The 24,791-nt window shown below is 36.7% G+C and overlaps 3 protein-coding genes and 1 non-coding gene across 5 annotated transcripts; 3 read left to right on the top strand and 1 right to left on the bottom strand.

Annotated features, from left to right (window-relative positions):
- The first annotated feature begins 403 nt into the window (after positions 1–403).
- TRNAG-CCC (transfer RNA glycine (anticodon CCC)) lies at positions 404–474 on the top strand. The gene has a single exon. It is a non-coding gene; the product is annotated as a tRNA-Gly (tRNA).
- A 3,730-nt stretch (positions 475–4,204) lies between these two features.
- On the top strand, positions 4,205–7,735 carry LOC125212895 (acyl-CoA-binding domain-containing protein 1-like). Its single transcript, XM_048113185.2, has 6 exons — positions 4,205–4,869; positions 5,530–5,635; positions 5,735–5,850; positions 6,562–6,653; positions 6,974–7,071; positions 7,318–7,735. The coding sequence occupies exons 1-6, from the start codon at positions 4,418–4,420 to the stop codon at positions 7,495–7,497; spliced, it is 1,044 nt and encodes a 347-aa protein (XP_047969142.1). The 5' UTR covers positions 4,205–4,417; the 3' UTR covers positions 7,498–7,735.
- Positions 7,736–7,841: 106 nt separating this feature from the next.
- Positions 7,842–11,129, bottom strand: LOC125212894 (luminal-binding protein 5-like). Its single transcript, XM_048113184.2, has 8 exons — positions 10,977–11,129; positions 10,253–10,520; positions 9,933–10,147; positions 9,602–9,844; positions 9,029–9,508; positions 8,795–8,949; positions 8,620–8,702; positions 7,842–8,532 (listed from the first exon to the last, which is right to left on the bottom strand). The coding sequence occupies exons 1-8, from the start codon at positions 11,035–11,037 to the stop codon at positions 8,034–8,036; spliced, it is 2,004 nt and encodes a 667-aa protein (XP_047969141.1). The 5' UTR covers positions 11,038–11,129; the 3' UTR covers positions 7,842–8,033.
- Positions 11,130–19,755: 8,626 nt separating this feature from the next.
- Positions 19,756–24,785, top strand: LOC125210214 (importin subunit beta-1-like). Of its 2 annotated transcripts, none has more exons than XM_048109784.2 (3): positions 19,756–19,923; positions 21,121–23,544; positions 23,641–24,785. In XM_048109784.2, exons 2-3 carry the CDS (start codon positions 21,128–21,130, stop codon positions 23,837–23,839), a joined length of 2,616 nt encoding a protein of 871 aa, XP_047965741.1. In that variant the 5' UTR covers positions 19,756–19,923; positions 21,121–21,127; the 3' UTR covers positions 23,840–24,785. The 2 variants fall into 2 exon arrangements, with proteins under 2 accessions (XP_047965741.1, XP_047965742.1); XM_048109785.2 differs by having other exon boundaries at positions 19,756–19,933.
- Positions 24,786–24,791: the final 6 nt, after the last annotated feature.

Genomic DNA, 24,791 nt, shown 5'->3' with positions numbered 1-24,791 from the left:
CACTTGTTTAAATTGCCAAATTTCGATGTTTATACTCCAAATTTTTTTACACTCAAAACCTTAGGAATTTACAATGTTCGGCTATTAAATTAATTTAGGCCACGTTAAGTTCTTGTACTTTTTTTTACTATACTTATATCAAAAAAAAAAAAAATTGCTTAGTAAATTAAAGTTAAGTTTGTAATGTTTCTCTATTACTTATATGATGTGTTTTTGTATGCTATTGTGTAAATTTGAATATTCAATTTGATGGTGTATTCTTTAGATTTTAGTTGGTACTTTTTTTTTTTTTTTTTTTTTTGCGGTTATATTATTAGTAATTATTTTAATTACGAATGTTTAATTTATTGTTCTACATACAATTACTTATTATTATTAATTTTAATAGCCCTCTGTAAATACAGCGCATCTGGTGTAGTGGTATCATAGTACCCTCCCACGGTACTGACCAGGGTTCGATTCCCTGGATGCGCATTTTTTCTTCTATTTATTGATTTTTCTTTTTAATTTTTCTTTTTGCTATACCTTTTCAATTTATTTAAAAACACTTCATAATCTATATTGTATATTAATCTTTAAAAAGTTATAGCTTTTTATCTTTATATTTCAAGTGCTGCAGTACGTAATTATTAACTGAATTACGAAGCCTTCTAAATTGATTTTAACACAAGTATTTGAAAGTTTTGTGCTGGAAAAAAAATGACTACGATGAGTGGAAATGTTATTGATAATTTTGGTTCTTAAAATGCTGTGAGTTAAATAATTTCATTAATCATTTGATACTTTGTTTTCTAATTTATTGCAATTATTGTTTAAGTTATAACATCACGCAAAAATATCGAATACCAGAATATCATATGCTAGCAGCGATGGCAGAAAAATATTTTAAAAAAAGTTTGGCAACAAAATTATAATTACGATAGCGTAACGAGGGGGAAAAATTCATGAGTTTAAAGTACGTCAATGTATTTTAGGTGTATTTTAGGTGAAACAATTTTGTTTTCACAATTTAAAACAACTGCAGTGGGGTATGATTTAATTACTTTGGTTGAAATGTGAATAAAATTAAGTTATTATGTTGTAAATATTATAATTAAAAGATTAACAACAAATATATTATTCCCTCGGTCCAATTAGTGCTGAGTCGTAGTCATTTTTGGTCGTTTCATAACAATTGAGTTGTTGTTTTTTTTTTTGGGGGGGGGGGGTAAAATCTCATATATTTAGGTGGTGTTCAGTTATCATGACTAATTATCAATTAACAATATGATATTTATGATTAAATTGTGAGATTATGTTGTTGAAAGTGATGACTATGACCATTTATCACATGATTAGTTTATTTCTGTGAGAAAGGCTTTGGCTCGAGTGTGATCCACCCTATCGGATATTGGATGTTACTGTTACATAAGGAATGAAGGGCTAGGAATTCAGAGCTTAGCTAATTTAGTACATCTTGACTCTTGAATCTTAAGTATTTTCTTACTTTTGCATAGCATGTTGGATCTCGTTACTGAATTACTAAGATTTAGTATGTATGGATTTTCGTAATCTAGGGGTGTTGATACGATGCTATTGTTTAGCTTGAGAAGAAGATATAAAAAAATTATTGATAAAGTCTCATTACTAAGAAGAAGAAGAAGATATAAAAAAATTACTAAGATCTCGTTACTGAATTACTAAGATCTCGTTACTTTTACGCAAAGAAGAAGATATAAATAATTATTGATTCTTGCTTCTTGGTGGATTTCTATTATGCTTGTGCAAAAATATGTATATCTAGTGAATATCTTGACTTTTGTGCAGTGATAATTATAAAAAAAATATTGATAAAGTCTCAATTAATTTATATTTTGCTTAGTAAAAATATATATACTCAAGTAGGAATGTGATCCTACGATAACTTATGGTGATAACCTAATAACCTATCATTCTATGGACGAAATATATCATTTTATAGAATAGAATATCATTTAATGGATTAAAAATATCATTTTATAGTGTATAAATATCATTTTTAGTAAAAATTATATTTTTGACCCATAAAATGATAGGTTATTAGGTTATCACCATAAATATGATTATCATTCTAACGCACATATATTCTTTTGATATAAAAGAAAATATTTTCTTCCTCCATGTAACACACAATATAACATCTTCTAAAATCTCGTATCGTTAGCCAAGCGTGACATGTACTAACTAGTTTGAGTAACAATGGGCCTGTAGTTTGGTTTAACATTTTTATTCCAAAAGTCCAAGCCCTTAGGCCCAATATGAATGTACGTGATAGTAGTACTACAAATCACACACCTTGCGTGAACTCAATTCCCGCGAATTCACTATCAAATTCAGCAAACCCTTCCTCCGCCACCGCACCGCCGGAATTCGAGCGTCGCTGGCTCGCATCTGCTAGCTAGGTAACTCTCCCTCAACAGTATTTCAGTTTTAGGACTGTGTAAAACTAGAAATGTGTAGGTTTTTAGCTGTACAAAATTAAAATCTGTCGAATCGATTATGTTGTGATGTTTTTTGGATAATAGAGGCGTACGATTTGAACTATTGATTCGAAATGAAGCGTTGGAATCTCAAATTTGTGATCACTTGTTGAACATTTCAGCTCGAGCTCCTTAATTTAACTCTGTAAACACTACTCGTATATAATTTTCATGAAATTTTATGGAAGAGTTTTAAATGTTGAATATTTTAGCATGTCAGCTCCAGTGCCTTTTCCTCTGCAAATAATTTGTACTGGTATACAATTTTCATTGTTTTCATGATCAATTTTGGTTGAGCATTCACAAATGTTGAGTGAGTTGAGTGTAAATTGATGTTATTTCTGGACCAGATTCCAGAATGCAGCTGCAGAAGTGGGCAAATAGCCCTAGCTTAGCGATGTTTTGGGCTGCATAGGCTGCATCTGCAGCTTCATTTGCCCCATTTTCCTAGGGCTGGAGGATTGGCCTTCCGCGGGTGATCTGATCCCTGTTCGGATGTTGGTGATGCTTCTCAGCTGCGCTGCTGCAGCTGGAGCGTATCGTGCGGCATATCTGCTCAGGCACCGAGGCATCATGAGGGACGATCCTACAATCTGTGTAGTGCTGATGGAGAAGTACATCTCCACCGTCGCTTATGTGGCCGTCTTTTTTGCTTTCTTGGACTGGGGCACTTGGCCGAACATGTTGGGGTTGGAGTTGCTGTGTGTAGCTATTTTCGTGCTGGTGGAGATGGCTCGGCCCGTCTTTGAAATCTACATGCTGTTTTTCTTGTATACTGTCCCTGTTAATGCACGTCTTCGTTGCCATGGTTGGGATTTTTTCTACCTCGGCTGGCCCATGCTCACGCTGCCCTTGACGCTCTTCCTCATCGGGTGGCGGATCACCATTCGGCGTGTTGCTGTGCCAGCTTTGGCTCAAGTGTGATCCGCCTCATCGGGTATCGGATTCGGATGTTACTGTAGCTACAAGGAATGAAGGAGCTTAGCTAGTAATGTAGTTAATGAGTTTAGATTTTCGAATCTAAGGGTGTCGATATGATGCTAGGTCTTGTGGCTCGTTGTTTAGCTTGAGTATCCATGGATTTCCCCAATATGAATGCATCTCAACTTTCGTACAACAATAAACGTAGAAAAATATTAATAAAGTCTTGACGGATTTGTATTATGTTTAAACGAAAATATGCACACTCAAGCACATTAATAATCACATTTTCACTCTATCTACCTCTTTTAAATTGCCCATAAAAGTTACTACTATAGTTTTTATATATTTCAAGTATGTTTATCATTTTACATTAATAATAATCACATTCTCATTCAATATACCTCTCTCTTACTATAACAATTTTATACTATTAAAACTTCGATAGTCTATTATCAAGAATTTTTTTATCAAAATTAGTATAATACGAATTTGAATTTTGTACTCCCTTGGTCCCAAGGAAGATGATTAATTTCTTGGATGGTGCGAGATTTTATGCAATTTTATTTTGTGTGTTAAGTTTGATTGGAACGAAATAAAAAGAAAAGTGGATAGTGTGACTGGGGGAGTAGTAAACTTCAAAGTCACATATTTCTTTTGTAGATGTCTCATATTAATTTATACATTTTCTAAAATAAAAATAATTTTTATTTTATTCTTCTTCTGCTAATCTCACAAAATAAAATAAAAAAATGTTCTCAGAAAAAGGGTGAAAACTGCAAAGAACTGCAGGAAAGAAAGAGTGCAGAAAATATGAGTCCCTAGCCGAGCTGGAAACAGTTACTTGGGGTTTGCCGCCGCATTGAGGGAAAAAGAAAAACCCAATCAATCTCAGAATTCCAGTTTCCCTCTTTCTAGGGTTAGCTTTTCTCGCAAATCCCCAATTCCCCATTTCTCACTGTTTTAATTTGACAGTCTCTTCATTTGATCGGGAATTGATGGCGGAGTCGCACGAATTACTTCAATCGGTGTTGTTAGGGCTCATCTTCTCCTACCTGCTCGCGAAGCTATTCTCAGTGATATTCGCCTTCCGCGACGAGAATCTGAGGATCACGCGCTCTGATTCACCCGAGCCTGAAGCTGAAGATGTAGCCGCAGATTCCTCGGCTCGGAATTCGGATGAGAACGAGCCGTTGATCGGGAATGAAAGCGTGGTGACGAGTGATCACAGTGATAGTGATGACGATTGGGAGGGCGTCGAGAGCACCGAATTGGATGAGATCTTCAGTGCCGCCACTGCGTTTGTTGCGGCCACGGCTGCCGATAGGGCGGCGATGAAGGTGTCGAATGATGTCCAGCTCCAGCTTTATAGCTTGTATAAGATTGCGACTGAGGGACCGTGCTCAGCTCCCCAGCCTTCTGCGTTGAAAATGACTGCTCGTGCGAAATGGTGAGATTCGTTCGACTACCATTTCTATTCCTGATCGAGTTTATTGGTTCTCGTTTGAGTTGTTTTTTCATTTATCATTGATGTTTGGAGATTGCAATGTGTGATTTTAGTTTTTTGTTATGAAGCTGTGGGATTTGGATTCGGATTTGGTCGCCTCATAAACATGTTAATCTTTATTAAGTGCTCCAACTTTAGGTTCAAGTTGTATTGGTAGGAAATAAAGAACATATCTTCGCTCTGGTGAGTACTGTTAAGGAGCCGAAAGAATATATAGGGATCTGCATAAAAGGTTCTCTATATTTAAGGAACATGAATTTTGCAGTTCTGATTCTCTTGGTTACTAAGCACATGATTTTTATATCTGTTACAGGGATAAAATCCGTCATTTTTTCGGTTTCAATTCCTTCCTTCATTTTAGGTCATGCTTTAATGATAAAATGCCTCTTTTGAAAGTTTTTGTGCTGTATTTTGAAGGTGTTTCATGCAGTTGCTATTGTATGGCTAGTAACATAGGTGGCATTTTGTATAAAGTTCAAAATTTGTAGTGGCATATGGCATTATATTTCGGTGACTTCTTGTTGTTTTGCTTGTTTTCTCTGCCTTTTGAGATTGCAGATATTGTGGCTGACCCATTGAAATATTTTTCTTTTTGTGTGCTAGGCAAGCTTGGCAGAAATTGGGTGCTATGCCTCCTGAAGAAGCAATGGAGAAGTACATTGACATTGTTTCAGAGTTATATCCCACTTGGGCTTCTGGCCTTGCCAGTGTGAGACTAGATTCATTAAGCTCAATTATATGAACTCTGAGTTCTATATTGATACCATCTTAACCATTGTTGTTGTTGGCATTCATATGCATCGTATAGCAACATCAGAAGAAGAAAGATGAAAGTACCAGAGATGCATCCATGGGAGGTGCTGGAGGACCTATGGGGCCTGTTTTTAGTACATTTGTTTATGAAGAGGAATCAGGAACTGACTTGTGAGTATGCTAATTATTTCTTTAATGTTATATGGCTTTCAGTCACATCATCTCACTATATCCTACTGTATTGTTGTCTCCCTGTTTCCTCACTTCTATGGTGCAATATTGTGTATCTTACTAGTAATTCTATATTTTAATATAGACAAGGATGGTAGAAGGGATGGTTGCTGAAGAACTTTAAATGTTAGCTTTATAAGATCCTACTAGATTACTATAAGACTAATCTCACACTCTCCTCTTTCACCCACAAGGGACAGGGGCATGTACACCTTAAGAGTTCATTCAATTCCTTGACTCCTAAAGATGTTATGATAATTTTTTCAAGTTTATGTAGTAATTTTTTCTTGTGCATGATTAGTTCACAAATATATTGAACTAATATTGCATACTTTAGTGATGATTTAAATTATGGATCTAACTTCTTCTCATCTCGTCAAATTCTGAGTTCCAACCATGTATCAACCCTGCATATCACTCCTACAAAATCCTCTTGAAACCTCGCGTGTATGTAACTAGGAAAGTACATTATTTATTTGGAAAAATACGTACTTCCTATCTGGTTTTTATATGGTTTCAGATAAGTCCTCAGTGCCAATTAGAGGTAATTGTGCATGGAGTCTGGACATGAAACTATTTTTCTAGCATTGCTATGATAATATGGTTCAGAGAGGAGATTTGTTTGAATCTTATCTTCTATTGTCTTTGAAGGAAATTGGATGCTATTCATGCCTTTGCACGTGAAGGAGATGAAGGAAATCTGCTCAAGTGCATTGAGAATGATGTCTCCCTAAATGTGAAAGGTTTGCAAATGTCAAAATTCTTGTGCCTCCTGCTATACCTTCTCCCTTTCTTGTACCCATTTTATAATAAGTTAATAACTTGTTCCCTGATTGCCTTCCATGAAGCTGCTCCTTGAGAAAAAACTTTATATTTAAACAATTAAGCTGTCAATTTTTCTTTGGTTCTTTTCTATGTTTTTGTGGAGTTGAAAGGAAAAGCTGTAGTTCAGCAAATTCAGTACCATCAGTGATTCTATGTCAGTTTAAAATGTGTCTTACATTTCTATCATGCAAATCCTCATATCTATTTGTTTAGATTATTAAATTCCCAATTTTTGCAGACAGTGAGGGCCGTACTCCTTTACACTGGGCTGTAGATCGAGGCCATTTGAGCACTACTGAATTGCTTCTGAACAAGAACGCTGATGTCAATGCTAAGGTAGATGCAAATTTTATATATAGTGTTTATATATTCACATCGGTTGGCTAAGAAAAGATAGCACATCCTCCCAAACCAGAACGTCATATTTTCTATTTCATGCGGTTAAAATGTTTGGAATAACTTCAAGGTGATGGGAAGGATATATCTTGGGCTCTGAGCTGGCTGTTTTTAGATGTCACTTCGTTGGAACAAAGCTGTATTCCTGGTTTTTGCCAAATGTTTAACTTCATGTGGTTATTGTAGGATGATGAAGGCCAAACCCCTTTGCATTATGCTGCTGTGTGTGAGAGAACTGCCATTGCGGAGTTACTTGTGAAACATGGTGCGGACATAGAAGTGAAAGACGACGAAGGGAATGCTCCGAGGGATCTCTGTGAGTCGAGGTGGTCAGGATTGGATCTCGTAACTAAAGGGGCCAGTTAAATTGTCTCAATCGTGAAGTGTTCCACATTGTACAGGACTAAGATCGTAACATCTCAAGGATTAAGCAAAATTTCAGCCTTGATAGATTGGTGGTGGTGTCTAAACTTTGTAGTTCCTGACCCCAATTTGTTCTTTTGCCTAGTTGGGAGTAGGTCGAATTTTGGGGGCTCATGTGCACTTCCTCGGATAGATTCAATTGATGCTAATCGAATTCACCCCTTTCTCGTCTCGATTACTATTATTGGAACTTTCAAAGTGTGACACTCGTTTTAAAGGGTAACATTTGATACATTAGACGTGGCCTCTAAATTTATATCCATTTGCCTATAAAAAAACACTTCACATGCAAGCAATAGAAAGGATTAAAATACGTACGAGATTTGGTGTGAAAAAGGCATTCACATAATCAAAACTCTCTTTTTGAAAGAAAGAAAAACAAGCAAAACAACAAATGCATGAAATTTCGACCATTCTACTTCTACTATGTATCAAAATAAGAAAAAATCACAAATCTAAAAACCTAAGAAAAAATTCATTTACAGTTCATCGTGGTCATCGGCATCGCCGTCCTCGGCAGAGGCACCAGCGGCACCACCAGACCTCTGGTAAACTGCGGTGATGATGGGATTGCACACAGCCTCCACCTCCTTGAGCTTCTCCTCATACTCCTCCTTCTCGGCGCTCTGGTTGTCGTCCATCCACTCCAGCGCCTCCTTCGTCGCGGCCTCCACCTTCTCCTTCTCGTCGGCCTCCAACTTGTCTGCGAGCTTGTCCTTGTCGTTGATCTGGTTCCTCATGTTGTAGACATACGTCTCCAGGCTGTTCCTGGCGTCGATCCTCTCCTTCACCTTCTTGTCTTCGTCGGCAAACTCCTCCGCCTCCCTCACCATCCGATCAATCTCCTCCTGGCTTAGACGGCCCTTGTCGTTCGTGATGGTGATCTTCTCCGACCGCCCTGAGGCCTTGTCTTGTGCCTTGACGTTCAGAATGCCGTTCGCGTCCACCTCGAACGTCACTTCAATCTGTGGCGTACCTCTGTTCACAAACAATGTCATTACACGTTGAATGGAATAGTCTTACTAGATATAGATAAGAGGGAGGGTGAGAGACGATAAGACGAACCTTGGTGCCGGTGGGATGCCAGTCAAGTCGAACTTGCCGAGCAACCTACAGTCCTTGGTGAGACTTCTTTCACCCTCAAAAACCTATGGAACACACCAGTGTAACATTCATCAAGATTTGCTTACAGAATCTTATTTCATCAAAGAAATAACAAGAGTGGAATCTAATAATATACCTGAATGGTTACGGTGGTTTGTTGATCTTGATAGGTGGTGAAAACTTGGGATTTCTTGGTTGGGATAACGGTGTTTCTTGGGATCAATTTTGTCATCACTCCTCCAACGGTTTCAATGCCGAGGGTCAATGGCGCCACATCCAACAGCAGAATATCTGATTCATATGCATTTTGTTAAAAATCTGCAACATCCAAAACTGCAAAAAGTAAAACCACGAAAAGAGAATTCCTCACCTTTGGTTTCATCACCTCCCTCTCCGCTGAGGATTCCACCTTGCACAGCAGCACCGAAAGCAACAGCCTCGTCGGGGTTGACACCCTTGTTAGGCTCCTTGCCATCGAAGAAGTCCTTGAGAAGCTGCTGAATCTTGGGAATCCTGGTGCTTCCACCAACAAGGATGATCTCATCGATCTGGCGTTTCTCCAAACCAGCGTCGTCCATGGCCCTCTTAACAGGGCCCATGGTCTTCCTGAACAGATCGTTGTTCAATTCCTCGAAACGGGCTCTGGTCAGAGGCTCAGAGAAATCAACTCCGTCGAAGAGGGACTCAATCTCTACTCGGACCTGGTGCTGACTACTCAAGGCTCTCTTGGCGCGCTCGCATTCCCTCCTCAGCTTCCCGAGTGCCCTGTTGTCCTTGCTGATGTCCTTTCCATGCTTCTTCTTCACCAGCTTAATGAAGTATTCCATGATTCTCTGATCAAAATCCTCACCTGCAGCGACAGCCAAACATGTCGATTAGTCGCTATAATATAGTATGCTACATTATATGGAACCAGCAATGCTTCACCAGATTCAGTCTTTACCTCCCAAGTGAGTGTCTCCATTTGTAGCAAGAACCTCAAATACCCCATTATCAATGGTCAAGATGCTGACATCGAATGTTCCACCACCAAGGTCAAACACAAGAATGTTCTTCTCGCCACCTTTCTTATCCAAACCGTATGCAATTGCTGCAGCAGTTGGTTCATTGATAATCCTCACAACATTCAGCCCAGCAATTGTGCCAGCATCTTTTGTGGCCTGCCTTTGTGCATCATTGAAGTAAGCTGCAAAATGACAATCACACATAAACAAAATCAGCCATAAAACGATCAAACGACATATCCAAAAATCTGCCTGAGGGCAAAAATATACCAGGGACGGTGACCACAGCATCCTTGATTTTCTTTCCGAGGTAAGCCTCAGCTGTCTCCTTCATCTTCACCAAAATCATGGCGCTGATCTCCTCAGGGCTGAACACCTTTTTCTCACCATCCTTCACGTCGACTTCAATGTAAGGCTTCCCATCCTTGTTCACTATCTTGTAAGGAGCAAGCTTCATGTCCCTTTGAACTTCTTTATCCTCAAACCTAAAAACAACAGCCAGGGTTAAGTAATTAACACAAGTCATGAAATCAACTAATTACTTAACCATTATACGAAAGGTAGATTAGAAGAAAAGTAGAAGAAATTACTTTCTTCCAATGAGTCTCTTGACATCGAAGATTGTCCTCTCAGGATTAACAGCTGCTTGATTCTTTGCAGCCTCACCGATCAACCTCTCATTGTCGGTGAACGCAACCCACGATGGGGTGATACGGTTACCTTGATCATTCGCTATAATTTCAACATGTCCGTTTTTGTAAACCCCAACACAAGAATAAGTTGTACCCAGGTCTATCCCGATAACTGTTCCGAGTTTGGTAGCCTCTTCTTTGGCTATCGAAAATGCGAAAAAACAGCCTGTTTCAAAGAACAAGTATCATATCAACACATTTATTCCAATAAACCACGATAAAATACAAATGTGACAATTTTTCGTATGAAACAGAGCCAAAATTATGTGAATTTCGGGCTGGAAATCGCAGATCATAATCTAACTAACCAAATACGAATATGTTGCACTCAAACACACAGAAAAAGAGCTCTACTGAAGTTCATAATTGGACGCCAGCAATACATAAGCAAAAAAATCACAAAATCTCAGCTGAAATTGTTCCTATACAGATCATCATTCTCGACGGAAATATGAAAACACGATTGCCGAACAAAAAGCATAAATAGCACAACGCATTACGAAATAACTTCAAAAAAATGCAGCAAATCAAACAATGAAATCTACAGACTTAAAAACTCCAACAATTGCGCTGAAACAGAAAATTGCGCTGAAACAGAAAATTGCGCAAACTACATACTCACCGATCAGAACGAAGGCGAAGACGACAAAGGAAGCTCGTCGCCGCTCCCACGCACCAGCCATTGCTTCAAGCTCAACAATGTATAGAATTACAGTTGGCCTTGGCTTTCACCTATTTACGCTGCTTGATTTTTCTCTTCTGTTTCTAGTTACGAAATTGGAAGAATCGTTGATGAGAATTGTGGAGTTCGCGGCAATATATATAGAGCCAGGGCGCATGGATCACACGTCACCCGTGTTTACCTGGACCAATCAGGTTTCGGAATGCGTCAGCAATTCAATTCCTGCTTTCTTTTTTGCCAGCGTGGCTTGCGTGGGCCATCGGTATGGAGTGCCGTGTCAATCTTGATGACGTGGACCAATGAGAAATCGCCAAATTTTCTCTCTAATATACCTTTTTTTTCAATTTTAATTGGTTGCAATGCGCAACTTTCTCGCTCTAGTCTATCCTGGAAAGTTCGAGGTCTTTTTCGAACAATGTGATTTATTCTAGACAACCAGAATATTTATTAATTTATTTAAAATGTAATCCACCAAATATTTAATTATGTATTACTAAGTTTCTTTTCAATGCAGGATCAAATTAATAATTTGAAAGATAAATATCGAATTTATTACTAGTACTATTAAATTCAATAATAATGTGAGAACGAAACTTTTATTTGATGTACATTTAATTTATTTTTCTAATTAATCTATCTGGGTGTTGTTTTATTCAAATTCATGTTTTTTTAAGTAACAGTTGCAAGTTTGTTACGTTTAAGTCCCTTGTTAAAAAACATCAACATATGAACTTCAGAATCTTACTAAAATAAATATATAATTCCAAGTTTTTCAATGTGATGTATAGATATATATTGGAAATATACTCAAATCCCAGAAGATAGGAATAGATATATTTAAATTAATTACTCCCTCCGTTCCAGAGAATATGTCATATTTGGAAAATGGCACGGGATTTTAAGAGATGTTATTTTGTGTGTTAAGTGGTAAGAGAAATATAATTTTATAATTGATGTGAGAAGGAATTTTTTCCAAAAGAGGAAAGTGTGATATCTTTTATAAGACGAAGAGAGTATTACATTTTATATATGTACAGTAGTACAGGGTAGAAATAGATACATTTAAATTAATAATCACATTTATCTATACAAATCACTTTGTATAGATATCTAAAGATTAGGATTATGTCTTTCCTATATGAACCATACTCAAACATAAGTACAATCTTTAACGGAAAAATTCTTTAATTTTGTATTAATCTTTTATTTTCGCATTATATGTTCTAACCACGTGCACTAATATAATAATGCACACAATAATTTGTGAAAGGAACATTTAAACCACTCTAAGTTCGGTCTTACAAGCAAAGACAACCATACCGAATTGCAATATCTTCCATCAATGTCGTTGACCCAGCCATTCTAAGTTCGGTCTTACAAGCAAAGACAACCACCCCTTTTTCATCTCTAAAGATCACCCCCAATCCAAAACGACCATTCTGGAGAACATTTATATCACTATTCATCATAAGAGTGCCCGATGGAGGAGGTTCCCATTTCTGCAAACTGCAATGTTCAATTGTATTTCCAGCATTCTTTTCAAAAGTGTCAAGCATTTCCATCCAATTTTTGTGCGCCAATAAAAGGATTTCTTCCCAGTTAAAAACTTTTTGGTCAAAGTAAAATTCATTTCTCCTCTTCCACATATTCCATGCAGTACAAGCAAAAAGTGCAAAGGCTTCGTGGGGTAGTTTTTCCAAAAGAGACCAAACCACTTGCTTAAAAGAAGAGCTATTAAGGAGATGCGAGTCCAAGCGAAGAGGGCCATACCTCCAGATATTAACCACTTCAGTACAGTGTAGCAGTAGATGATCACTTGACTCGCAATTCAAGCCACAAATCTCACAAACAGATCCCGCATCAATGCCTCGGCGATACAGATTTTCCTTAATGGGCAAGCTGTTTACACACGTTCTCCATAAGAAGTCGAATTCTTGGTGTAACTTTTGAAAGCCACAATCTTTTCCAGCCAGTTTCCAATCTACTTGAGGAGGCTTTATATTCTTGACTTTTCCCAAGAAATGTACCTGCCAAGTGATACGCTGTCTTGACCGAATATATTCCTTTCTTATCATATCCCCATATTCGTTTATCATCCAGTACGCGATTGCTAAGTGGTATAGCACAAATACGATTCGCTTCATCCTTGCTAAAAAGTTTGTATACTGTATCTTATTTCCATATCAAATTTTGTTGGTCAATCAAGTCAGAGACGTAGGAGTTTTCTGTTCCTTGGAAGGTTTTTGGTGCTGAGGGATGCAAGTCATTTATCCATTTTTCACCAATAATTGAAACTCTTTTCCCATTACCAATCTTCCATGCCATTCCTTTATTCACCAGCTCGCGGGATGCAATAAGGCTTCTCCACAAATAGCTTGGTTGATGCCCTATAGTAGCACTGAGGACCTCCTTTCTTGGATAATATTTTGCTTTAAGAAGTTTACTAATGAGAGAGTCAGGCTTCTGTATTATTCGCCATAATTGTTTACCCAACATAGCTAAATTGAACCGACGAAGATCACGAAATCCCAATCCCCCATCCAACTTGGAGGTAGTTAGGCAGCTCCATGCATTCCAATGGATTTTATGTTTTTCTCGCACTCCATCCCAAAAGAAGCGTGCCATTGCCTTTTCAATCTCATCGCAAATGGAAGCCGGGAGAAGAAAGCAGCTCATTGTGTAAGATGGTATAGCTTGAATGATAGCCTTGAGAAGTATTTCTTTACCTGCTCGTGAGAGTGTATTTTCCTTCCAGTTCTTTAGTTTTTTATGCACCTGCTCCAATAGAATCTCAAAAACTTGTTTCTTTGATTTCCCTATTACAGTAGGAAGCCCCAAATATTTTTTGTGGAAAGGGACATCATTTACCCCCAACACCTCACGAATTTTTTCCTTCATCTGATCACCTGTGTTTTTGCTTACAGTTAGCTCAGATTTCTCGAGATTAATTTTTTGCCCAGAAGCTTTTTCATAAATGTGGAGAATATTTTTCAGTTCCAAAGCTTCCCTCTCATCTGCACAGCAAAAGAGAATGCTATCATCAGCAAAGAAGAGATGAGACACTGATGGTGCTGACCGTGCAGCCTGATAACCGTGGATATGATTCCGTGTTTCAGCCTGTTACAAAAGAGTAGGCAAAGTTTATGCACAAAGGATAAACAAGTAAGGAGAAAGTGGATCCCCTTGTCGGAGACCTCTTTCTGGGCAAAAACTATTTGTTGGCGCACCATTTAGAATGATTGAGTAAGAAACAGACGAGGCACAATTCATAACAGTATTTATCCACATCTCACAAAAACCTAACTTAGTGAGGACTGCCCTTAGAAAAGGCTATTCCATTCGATCATAGGCTTTACTCATATCTAATTTGAGAGCAAGCACCTCATTTCTTCCCTTAGTTTTCTTTTTCATAGAATGGAACAACTCAAAAGCTGTCATAGCATTATTAGTTATCATTCTTCTTGGGATAAAAGCACTTTGATTTTCAGAAATGATAAAAGGAAGAATATCGTTTAGCCGGTTAGCTAGCACTTTAGTAGCAATTCGAACAACAACATTACTTAGGAGTGTGTTAAAACTTAAAACGACAACACCTCTAAAAATAATATCACACCACCAGTCCTAGCTAATTATTGGTACATGTGGACGAATAATCAGCTGGCATGTGGCAATCATAAAAAATGCTCAAAGGTAAATTTTCTCGCTAGACATTAATTTATAGTAATTTTTTCTCGGCCAGCAATATCCAATACGCTAGACAGCAGACGTCAATCTATAGATTGCTGTGTAGCGTTTATATTATTGCTGGATACGTGATGTTACAGTATTATTTTAAGAGTTGTTGTCATTTTAACACATACCTGAGTACTTATTATATTAAATTTTGGCTATAGAAATTCGAATGTGATCAAAATATGGCATGAAATTAATTGTTGTCATAAAACTCAGATTCTTTTGTAGAAAGGGGAGGGATCAATTGCTAACTCATCATTTAATTGCTAACTACAACTAATTTAAGGCCACATGATTTTAAAAAACGTGTGGTCTACAATTTGCCATGTGTAACTTTCGTTTTTATTAATTAAATCGAAAAGGATAAAAAAAACGTCAAATTAGGGTTTTGGATGAAAATGTCAATATAGTGTTTCGAAAATATCAACACAATGCTTTAAGAATGTCAACACAAATTTAGGATTGACATTGTATATGCTTTATATTGACATATTATCTTAGCTGCATTGACATTAACCTGTGTACGAAAAATACGAAAATTCTAGATTTTTTTTTTCAAATTTTGACGGCAGAACATATGCATGTAGTATATCGTTGGAATCCTTATAAAATTATCTTTAATTTGATATATGTTATATGAATATAAAGTTTTGGGATTTCTTTTAAAAGTTAGTTATAACTAACTTGACATTAATACCCCTATTAATTTTTATTAGAATTAATCCTATAGTCTTATTGACGTTTTTTGTTGATCGTATTGACATTTTGTGGTTGATGATCTAGACCTTTAATTTGAATATCTAATGGCTATTATTGAGTTGTAGTTAGCAATTAAGCATTGAGTTAGCAATATAACACTCCCCTTTTGTAGAAATATATTATTTGTATTCATAGTTTTCCAACAATATATTTGAATTTCCCATTAGATTATAGACTTTGAAACTTTGAAACTTTGATTTATTGACCAACGAAATTCAATTGAAATGCTATTATTTATAAAAAAATTGTTAGTTGACAAAAATTTTGAATTATGTTAATTAAAAAATAACGAGTAACCACACATAATATTTGTAAAGTAATAAAGTACATAGAAAATTTGTTCGGCATAATTCATTAAAATATTATTATTGGGTATATGAATTCAATTGAATAAAGCAAGAAATGACGGTGGAATGGTGAGACAAGTTTAGTTGGACATAATATACTACTATAATTAGTAATTAGTGCCGACCCTTTGAAATTTAGTTTCTTTTTTATGGATGATTTTTTTAGAAATGAATTATGTAAGGTTTGAAAGTCTATTATATTCTATCAATATTAATTATCATATGTCTTGGTACATTTCTTCATAAAATATTTATTAACAAAATAGTGTGGCTACACGTGTGGACCTTCAAGATAGATATATTTCCTAGTTTTCATGTTGTTATTTTATCATGTATTTGTTGTTGCGTTGGTTTTATTGGTTTTTTTAGTTTTCTTTAATATAACACTGTTTTGCTCATCAATTTTTTACTTTAAGTCCTTTTTTTTTATTTGTCAATTAAAAAGCGGATCAGTTGTAATGGAGACATAAGAAAATGAAGAATACAAATGAAATAATTATATTCATGTCACTTTTTTGACTTATATAGACATCAATAATTTCAGCACATAATTAACGTAATTTTTCAATTCGATATGTAAGAAAATGAAGAATACTTCGATATGTATCAATAGGTCTTTAACGTTGTTCCGATAATTATCAACGATAAGCATGATGCAAGTGAAAGTCATTTGGAAAAAACATCGATCATCTATAATTAATAATAGGGATTTTGGCTTTTTAAACTAAAATCTTTCCCCGAATTCCGGTTTTTCCCATGAACTATGAGATTTGTTTTTAAAACCACGAACTTTCATTTCGTTAAGATTTTCCCCCGGCGGGTCAACGATGAAATACGGGTTGTCTACGTATCAATTTTAATCCTATTTGTCACTAAATTGATTACATGGATCCTATTTGGCACAATAATACATACAGTCACAATTATTACATAACAAATGACAACTTCTGAATAAACAAAACACAACTTTAACATTTTGAATTATGCTATTCGGGTCGGAAATGTGCTATTTGGGTCGGGTTGGGAAAATCCTAACAAAAATGAAAGTTCGTGGTTTTAAAAACAAATCTCATTGTTTATGGGAAAAACCGGAACTCGGGGAAAGGTTTTGGTTTAAAAAACCAAAAGCCCTTAATAATAATATTGCATAGATAATCTATAATTAATAATATTGCAACTTTTATTCTGTATCATTCTCATTTACGATGTATTGTTAAATATTGTCTTAGTCAAAGTAGATAAAATACAGCGAGCGAAATGTAACAAAGCAGTAAGAAACAATATCATTATATAAAGTTTAAAAATAAATTATAAATATATATGTAGAGAAATGATATGCTATATATTTTATGTGAACACTTGATGTTATATTACATTTGTTTGAAGCACGTTTAGCGTTGTTTATTTTGCTTTATATATTTAGTTTGATTCTAGTTCATTTTAAAATGTTATTGAAATTTTTAATTTCACAAAATTTGTAAAAATCAAAACTCGATTTCTCTATAACTTAAAATAAGTTAATAAAATAACCAATCAAGCTTTGATTTTTATGCCTTTTGTGAAATTAAAAATTTTAATAGTGATATTTTTTATGTACTAGAATCAAACAAAATATATAAATTAAAACAAACAATGCTAAACGTGCTTCAAACGAGTGTGGTGCTCTCATAAGGTGTGTAACGTATAATTTACCATGTATTCAGTATTAACAAATTTAATTCTCAATAAATCTAACTTTGAAGTCGTTACCTTTGTTGCTCGTGAAGAGAACCTTGGCCCCTTTGATTGCCTTAGGCCTTAGCACTGAGAATTCGAATTGGTGCGGGGTGAAAGTAAGTCTTTGTTGATTTTCTCTGGCCCTCATTCTTTTTAAGAAATTTAGATAGAGCTTATTTTCAATCTTTTTCATTAATGTTTGTGATTACATTAACAAGATGGTTATGTCCCTATGAAATGACAAAACATAAGGTATAGATAGGGGAGGTGGGATGGTGCGGACGGTCGATTGAGCTAAAAAATTTGAGCAAGCCGGCAGCAAGTGGGAGATTTTTGGAGAAGATGATGGTGGGTCCAAATACAAATATTGAAAATATAACATGTTTACTACGTCATATTTAATTCTCATCATACTATAGTTCAATGCTCTTTATGAACAAAACACGATTCTAGAAATTTTTTTGATGCATAATACAAAGAGCTCAAACCCCTTGAAAGAGGTGAGCTGCAAGTCTGCAACAAAACTATCCCGGAAAGCTAAAACAACAACCAGACACAATAAAACAACACAGAAATAACAACAGAACACAAGAGAAAACGAACAACCAAGTCTCAAAACACACCCTGGAACCAAGACCTAACCAAGCTAAACCTAACATAAGCCCAAGCGAGAAAGAGGTTGCGGCGGAGTGAACAACCATAACACCAAAGAAAGAAACAAGCCAAGACAAGCCACAACCAACCATCAAAGAAGCAGACCAAGAAACAGAGAAACACAGGAGATCATCCTTTTCGTGTGTTCGTTTAGCTGGACCAATCGCTCAAATTCTTAGTGAGGTGTTCTAGTGAAAATGGAAAATTTGGGGATTATCCTTTCATCCTCGTTCCAAGTCTCAAAATCAACCTTTTCTTCTTTAAATCCCAATCTGATAAAAGGTTTTGTAAAACAATCTGGTTTCGGATGTCCAAAATAGACCACGCCATAACACAAGACAAGGTCACTAAAATCGTCAGAATGGAGCACCAAGCCAAGAGAGTAGACACGCCATCAACTCCTCGGACATACAAATCGAGATATTCCATAGGCCGCAACAATAGTACCAAAGGTTTCTAGACTCCTTGCATTAAAAGAAGAGGTGTTCTACTATATTGAGGTCCTTCCATGCAGAAAACACATCGATCATCTTCAACTTTGGACATGATGAATCTAAATAATCTTTTTTTGGTATTGAGTTTTTCTTGAAGAATAAACCAAACATGAAGTTGTGCTCTAAATATAGATATACTATTATTCACCAAATCATCATATTGAGGATTTTTTTTTCATTCGTGAACAAAAAAGTAGAAGAAAATGAAGAATGCAAATCAAAATAATTACACATCCATGCAACTTTTTTCGACTAATAGACATAATTAACTGTCATTTTTCAGTTCGATATGCATCAATAAGTCTTCAACGTCGTTTCGATTGTTGACAATATTGATGAGAACGATACAAGTGTAAATATTCATAAAAGACATCTAACAAGTGCATAAACCATCTATAATCAATAATATTGCGGCTTTTATTTTGTACTATCATTCTCATACACTAATATATTATATATACGACGTATTAATAATACTGTCCGAGTAAAAGTAAATATAGTGGGAAAAGTGTAATAAATTAGCGAGTAATTGGTGGAGATTTACTTTATTTTATAAATAAGTACTACAATAAAACAGAATAAGTTAAATGTTTTTAGGAGTATAAAGTGATGTTGTTCGATAATTCATTAGAAGAAATATTAGACGAAAGATAAATTATACAGTCATACTTAGTTGTCACCAAAAATAAAAAATAAAAAATAAAAAAATATGTCACCAACGAACGATAAAGTGAAGACAAAAGATAAGTTTTTAAATTATTTGAAATCGAATTTCAGAAAAATGGAATAGAAATAATTATGGAAAATCAAATCTTCATTAGGTGGAGCCCACACGATGCAGACGTATTATTACCTGGTCGGTTCCGCATACAATAATTGCCCTAGAAAAAGCATATTTAATCACTATTATTAGCATTAATATAATTATTAGTAATATTATTACTAGTATAATTATTAGTATAATTATCTGTATAGTTATCCGTATTATTATTATTACTTGTATTAGTTCACTTAATTCAAGCATTCACCTTTACGGATTCTCTCTCTCAAAACGCACACACAGAGACTCCACTTTCTCTCTCTAAAACTCCCTGTTTAGGGTTTCAGGAGGCGCCGCTTTTGAATTAATACGATCCAGGAGTGAACTCTTCATTCGCTCTCTCCCCGCCTCGACCTTTACCCCAGGTGATTCCACGTAATTGCTTCGATTTCGAGCTCATTTTCCTTTTGTCTTTTGGTATTAAGCTATATTATGTTGGTTGAGTAATCCAAGATTAAATTTTATGGTGAAATGAGAGTGGAAATGTTTTTTTTTTTTTTTCGAAAATGGAAGTGGAAGTTTGAGAGGCGTTTTGCCCAATTGGGGGATTACTGACTGGATCTGCGTGTTTTGGCGATCTGGTTGCGTAGTTGAAAATCCTTGAGGTTGGAAAAAGTCATGATCTCTTATGTTGCTAATAAAAAAAATAATGAGATTGCGATTGTTAATTATTGAGTCTATTTTGATGTATCGGACTGCGAAGCTGTTTTTTTTTTTTTTTTTTTTTTGTCCAGTGTGTAGCTGATGTTACTCTTTTTTGTGTTATATTTATGCTTTCATTTGATTGATGGAACCTCCATTACTGGGTTGATTTTGGTGGCAATACTGTTATGATTGGTTTCTGCAGTTTGGGATACACTGTAGTGAATAGCTTGCTTCATTTGACATATAAGTTTATATTGTTGGATTTAGGGAATTTTCTTTGGATCTGTTTTAGTCTGGTGCCAGCTTCCCCAGCTGAAACAGCTACCTAAAATCCAACTTAGTAACTTCTATGAGAGAGTTATTTAGTCCGTGGGATTTTGTGCTATTTGATTATGGTTTTATGTAAATATATTCATTAACCAACAATTTGTTTATTTTTTGTCTTGATGTATAATGCTTTTATGTTGTTTTTGTCCCCATAAACTGACTATAGTGAATTATATAACTTTTATTAAACTGGGTGGATTTTGGTGGGAGTATTATAATGACAGGTCTTGTGTACTTTGGGGTAGACTGTAGTGAACAACTTGTTTTATTTGAGATATAATTGTTGGATTGAGAGAGATATGTTTCAGTTTGGTGTCACAAACGGACTTAGTGACAACTGTGAGAGAGTTATTTCACCTGTGTGACTTTGTGTCGATTATGCTTTTTTACTGGAACATGCTTCTTACTCGACCATTTATTTATGTCTTAAAGTTGATGCTTTGTGTTGTTTATTTCCTACCGTGTTCACTAGGAGTAATTTCTGATCCAACTATATACTTTTAGAATGGTGAAAGTTTTAAACTGGCATAATACACTGCAACTTATCATTTCATCATGTTATTTGAATTAATATGTTTGGGTATTGACAGGGAGGATATGGCTATGGAAGTCACTCAGATCCTTCTAAGTGCACAGTCAGTTGATTCAACAGTAAGAAAGCATGCCGAAGATAATTTGAAACAATTTCAGGAGCAAAACCTCCCGGCTTTTCTGCTATCCCTTTCTGTTGAGCTTGCCAGTGAGGAGAAGCCTGTTGACAGTCGTAGACTTGCTGGTTTGGTTTTAAAAAATGCTTTGGATGCGAAGGAGCAGCATAGAAAATATGAGCTTGTCCAAAGGTGGTTGTCATTAGACGTTTCTGTGAAGAGTCAGATAAAGGCATGCTTATTGCAGACCCTATCATCTACTGCTAGTGATGCTAGGTCAACTGCTTCACAAGTGATTGCGAAGGTTGCAGGCATTGAGCTGCCACAGAAGCAATGGCCTGAGCTTGTTGGGTCTCTCCTATCAAATGTTCATCAGGTTCCACCTCATGTTAAGCAAGCTACCATTGAAACTCTTGGATACTTGTGTGAAGAAGTAGCTCCGGAGGCAATTGATCAGGATCAAGTGAATAAGATACTGACAGCTGTTGTTCAAGGTATGAATGCCAATGAAGCTAATATTGAGGTCCGGCTTGCATCCACAAGAGCTTTATATAATGCTATTGGATTTGCCCAGGCTAACTTTTCAAATGATATGGAGAGGGATTACATAATGAGAGTTGTTTGTGAGGCCACACTTTCTCCAGAAGTGAAAATTCGGCAGGCAGCATATGAGTGTTTGGTCTCAATTGGCTCCACATATTATGAAAAACTAGCTCCATATATACAAGACATCTTTAACATCACGTCCAAGGCTGTCCGTGATGATGAAGAACCAGTTGCTCTCCAGGCAATTGAATTTTGGAGCTCAATTTGTGATGAGGAAATTGATATACTGGACGATTATGGAGGTGATTTCACCGCAGATTCAGATGTTCCCTGCTACTATTTCATCAAGCAGGCACTCCCTGCTCTTGTTCCCTTGCTGTTGGAGACACTTCTCAAGCAAGAAGAGGATCAGGATCAGGATGAAGGTGCCTGGAATCTTGCAATGGCTGGTGGTACTTGTCTTGGCTTAGTTGCTCGGACAGTGGGGGATGACATTGTACCACTTGTCATGCCATTTATTGAAGAAAATATTACAAAAGGTGATTGGAGGCAAAGAGAAGCGGCCACTTATGCATTTGGCTCAATATTGGAGGGCCCATCACCAGATAAATTAACCCCTATTGTTAATGTTGCCCTTGGTTTCATGCTCACTGCCTTGACTAAAGACCCAAGTAGTCATGTGAAGGACACAACTGCCTGGACCCTTGGGAGGATATTTGAGTTTCTTCATGGCTCCACTTTGGCAACTCCCATTATTACCCCATCCAACTGTCAACAGATTATCACAGTTCTCTTGGAGAGCATGAAAGATGCTCCAAATGTTGCTGAAAAAGCTTGTGGTGCCCTTTATTTTCTGGCCCAAGGTTATGAGGATGTTGGTCCAACATCCCCATTAACACCTTATTTCCAAGAAATTGTGCAGTCTCTTCTTAATGCCACTCATAGAGAAGATGCAGGCGAATCTCGACTTAGGACAGCTGCCTATGAAACACTAAATGAAGTAGTGAGGAGCTCTACTGAGGAAACAGCTCGCTTAGTAGTGGAACTTGTTCAAGTCATTATGACGGAGCTTCACAAAACCCTTGAGGCTCAAAAGCTTTCGTCGGATGAGAGGGAGAAGCAGACTGAATTGCAAGGCCTTCTTTGTGGGTGCCTGCAAGTCATCATACAGAAACTAGGGACATCAGAACCTATGAAGTATGCCTTGCTGCAATATTCAGATCAGATAATGAGTCTTCTTCTTCGAGTCTTTGCTTGTAGAAATGCCACTGTACATGAGGAAGCAATGCTTTCCATTGGTGCACTTGCTTACGCAACAGGGCCAAACTTTGCAAAGTACATGCCAGACTTTTACAAGTATTTGGATATGGGTCTTCAGAACTTTGAGGAATACCAGGTCTGTGCTGTCACTGTTGGTGTTGTTGGGGATATCTGCAGGGCGTTGGATGATAAGGTGCTGGCTTACTGTGATGGTATTATGACGCAGCTACTGAAGGACTTGTCAAGCAATCAATTGCACCGGTCTGTGAAGCCTCCAATATTTTCATGCTTTGGAGATATAGCTCTAGCAATAGGCGAGAACTTCGAGAAGTATTTGATGTATGCCATGCCCATGCTGCAGAGTGCTGCAGAGTTGTCTGCCCATACATCCAGTGCTGATGATGAAATGATTGAATACACAAACTCTCTGAGAAATGGAATTCTGGAGGCATATTCAGGGATATTTCAGGGCTTCAAGAACTCACCTAAAACCCAACTCCTGATACCATATGCACCTCACATCTTGCAATTCCTGGATAGTATATACATAGAAAAGGATATGTAAGTATACATTTATCTAGTTTTGCTACTTACTCTTTTTGTTTTATTTTCTTTTTCGCAATTATTTTCTGATTGCATTATTTTTTTTTTACTCAGGGATGATATTGTGATGAAAACTGCTATTGGCGTCCTTGGAGATCTTGCAGACACCCTAGGAAGTAATGCTGCTTCTCTGATTCAACAATCTGTGTCGAGCAAAGACTTCCTGAATGAATGCTTGTCCTCAGATGACCATTTGATTAAGGAATCTGCTGAGTGGGCCAGATTGGCTATTAGCCGTGCAATATCTGTTTGAGGCGGTTTCACTTGGTGCATATTACTTTACCTGCATGCATATGGTCGTGTCGAGTCAGGGTCAAGGTTGGGATAGTCATGTCATGTCATGTTTGGTCATACCTTCTGACAACAGGAGCATTTCTGTTGTCACTAACTCATGCATAAGCATCATGGGGTCAGGTCAGGTCGGGTCGGGGTTCCTTTTGCCTTGGGTTGGTGGTGGGGTGGGGTGGGGGGTAGTCGGTGATGGTGGCTTCTCTGAATTCTTCAGGAGTACTTGTAGGTCTAAATACCAATTTTGTGCTGGGTATGGATGCTTGTCAATGGGCTGAGCAGGCTAAAACTATGTTGCATGGTCGATACGGGCTACTTTTCTTGGGGTGTTCTGAAAAAGCTCCCGGATCACCCTGGTCGCTGCATCAGCTCACAGCTTTTGTTTCTGTGATAAATTTGAAGTCAAGCTATCATACCCACTTTTTCTTCTCTTTTTTAACATATCCATACATTTTTCATGCATAAACATTCCAAACTCATATAGCAGTCTGTTGCATACAAAAACATTCATTTCATTCATCTAGAAAATTGCATGGGGTTCTGCCACACTACTCCAATATTAGGTCACATTTCATTTGCATACATTTTTCATTAGTCCATAGGCGTTTCACAGGTCATCATCTAGAGTCAAATTTCCGTCTGTGCACGAGGTGTAAAACTCGTGATTTTCTGCTGGTCTGGTACAGATTCTTCTTCAATCTTGCTTTTGAATATGTAAAATCTATATATTTTGCTGCGACTGCGAAGTTGCAAGAGTGGGAAATGTCATAAATTGTTGATGATATTTTGGTATAGGATTGAAGAATCAGTTTCAGTTGTTTTGTTTTATCATCCAATGGCAATGTATTTGTGGCCTTGTTGTATTCATCTCTTATGCCTTCGTTATATAACATATGTTTGCTTTTGTATTATATTTT

This window comes from Salvia hispanica, chromosome 3 (genome assembly GCF_029641045.1).
Source record: "Salvia hispanica isolate PSC_SH4W2 chromosome 3, Shi_PSC_v1, whole genome shotgun sequence".
NCBI lineage: Eukaryota > Viridiplantae > Streptophyta > Magnoliopsida > Lamiales > Lamiaceae > Salvia > Salvia hispanica.
This window is presented reverse-complemented; position numbering and strand designations above follow the sequence as displayed.

Coding starts and splice junctions, on each gene's coding strand:
- LOC125212895 (XM_048113185.2), top strand. CDS start 4,418: ATGGCGGAGTCGCACGAATTACTTCAATCGGTGTTGTTAGGGCTCATC. Junction 5,851..6,561: donor GAGGAATCAGGAACTGACTT/GTGAGTATGCTA, acceptor TTGTCTTTGAAG/GAAATTGGATGCTATTCATG. Junction 6,654..6,973: donor TGTCTCCCTAAATGTGAAAG/GTTTGCAAATGT, acceptor CAATTTTTGCAG/ACAGTGAGGGCCGTACTCCT.
- LOC125212894 (XM_048113184.2), bottom strand. CDS start 11,037: ATGGCTGGTGCGTGGGAGCGGCGACGAGCTTCCTTTGTCGTCTTCGCC. Junction 8,950..9,028: donor GGGAGGTGATGAAACCAAAG/GTGAGGAATTCT, acceptor CATATGAATCAG/ATATTCTGCTGTTGGATGTG. Junction 8,703..8,794: donor AAACCACCGTAACCATTCAG/GTATATTATTAG, acceptor TGTGTTCCATAG/GTTTTTGAGGGTGAAAGAAG.
- LOC125210214 (XM_048109784.2), top strand. CDS start 21,128: ATGGCTATGGAAGTCACTCAGATCCTTCTAAGTGCACAGTCAGTTGAT. Junction 23,545..23,640: donor ATATACATAGAAAAGGATAT/GTAAGTATACAT, acceptor TTTTTTACTCAG/GGATGATATTGTGATGAAAA.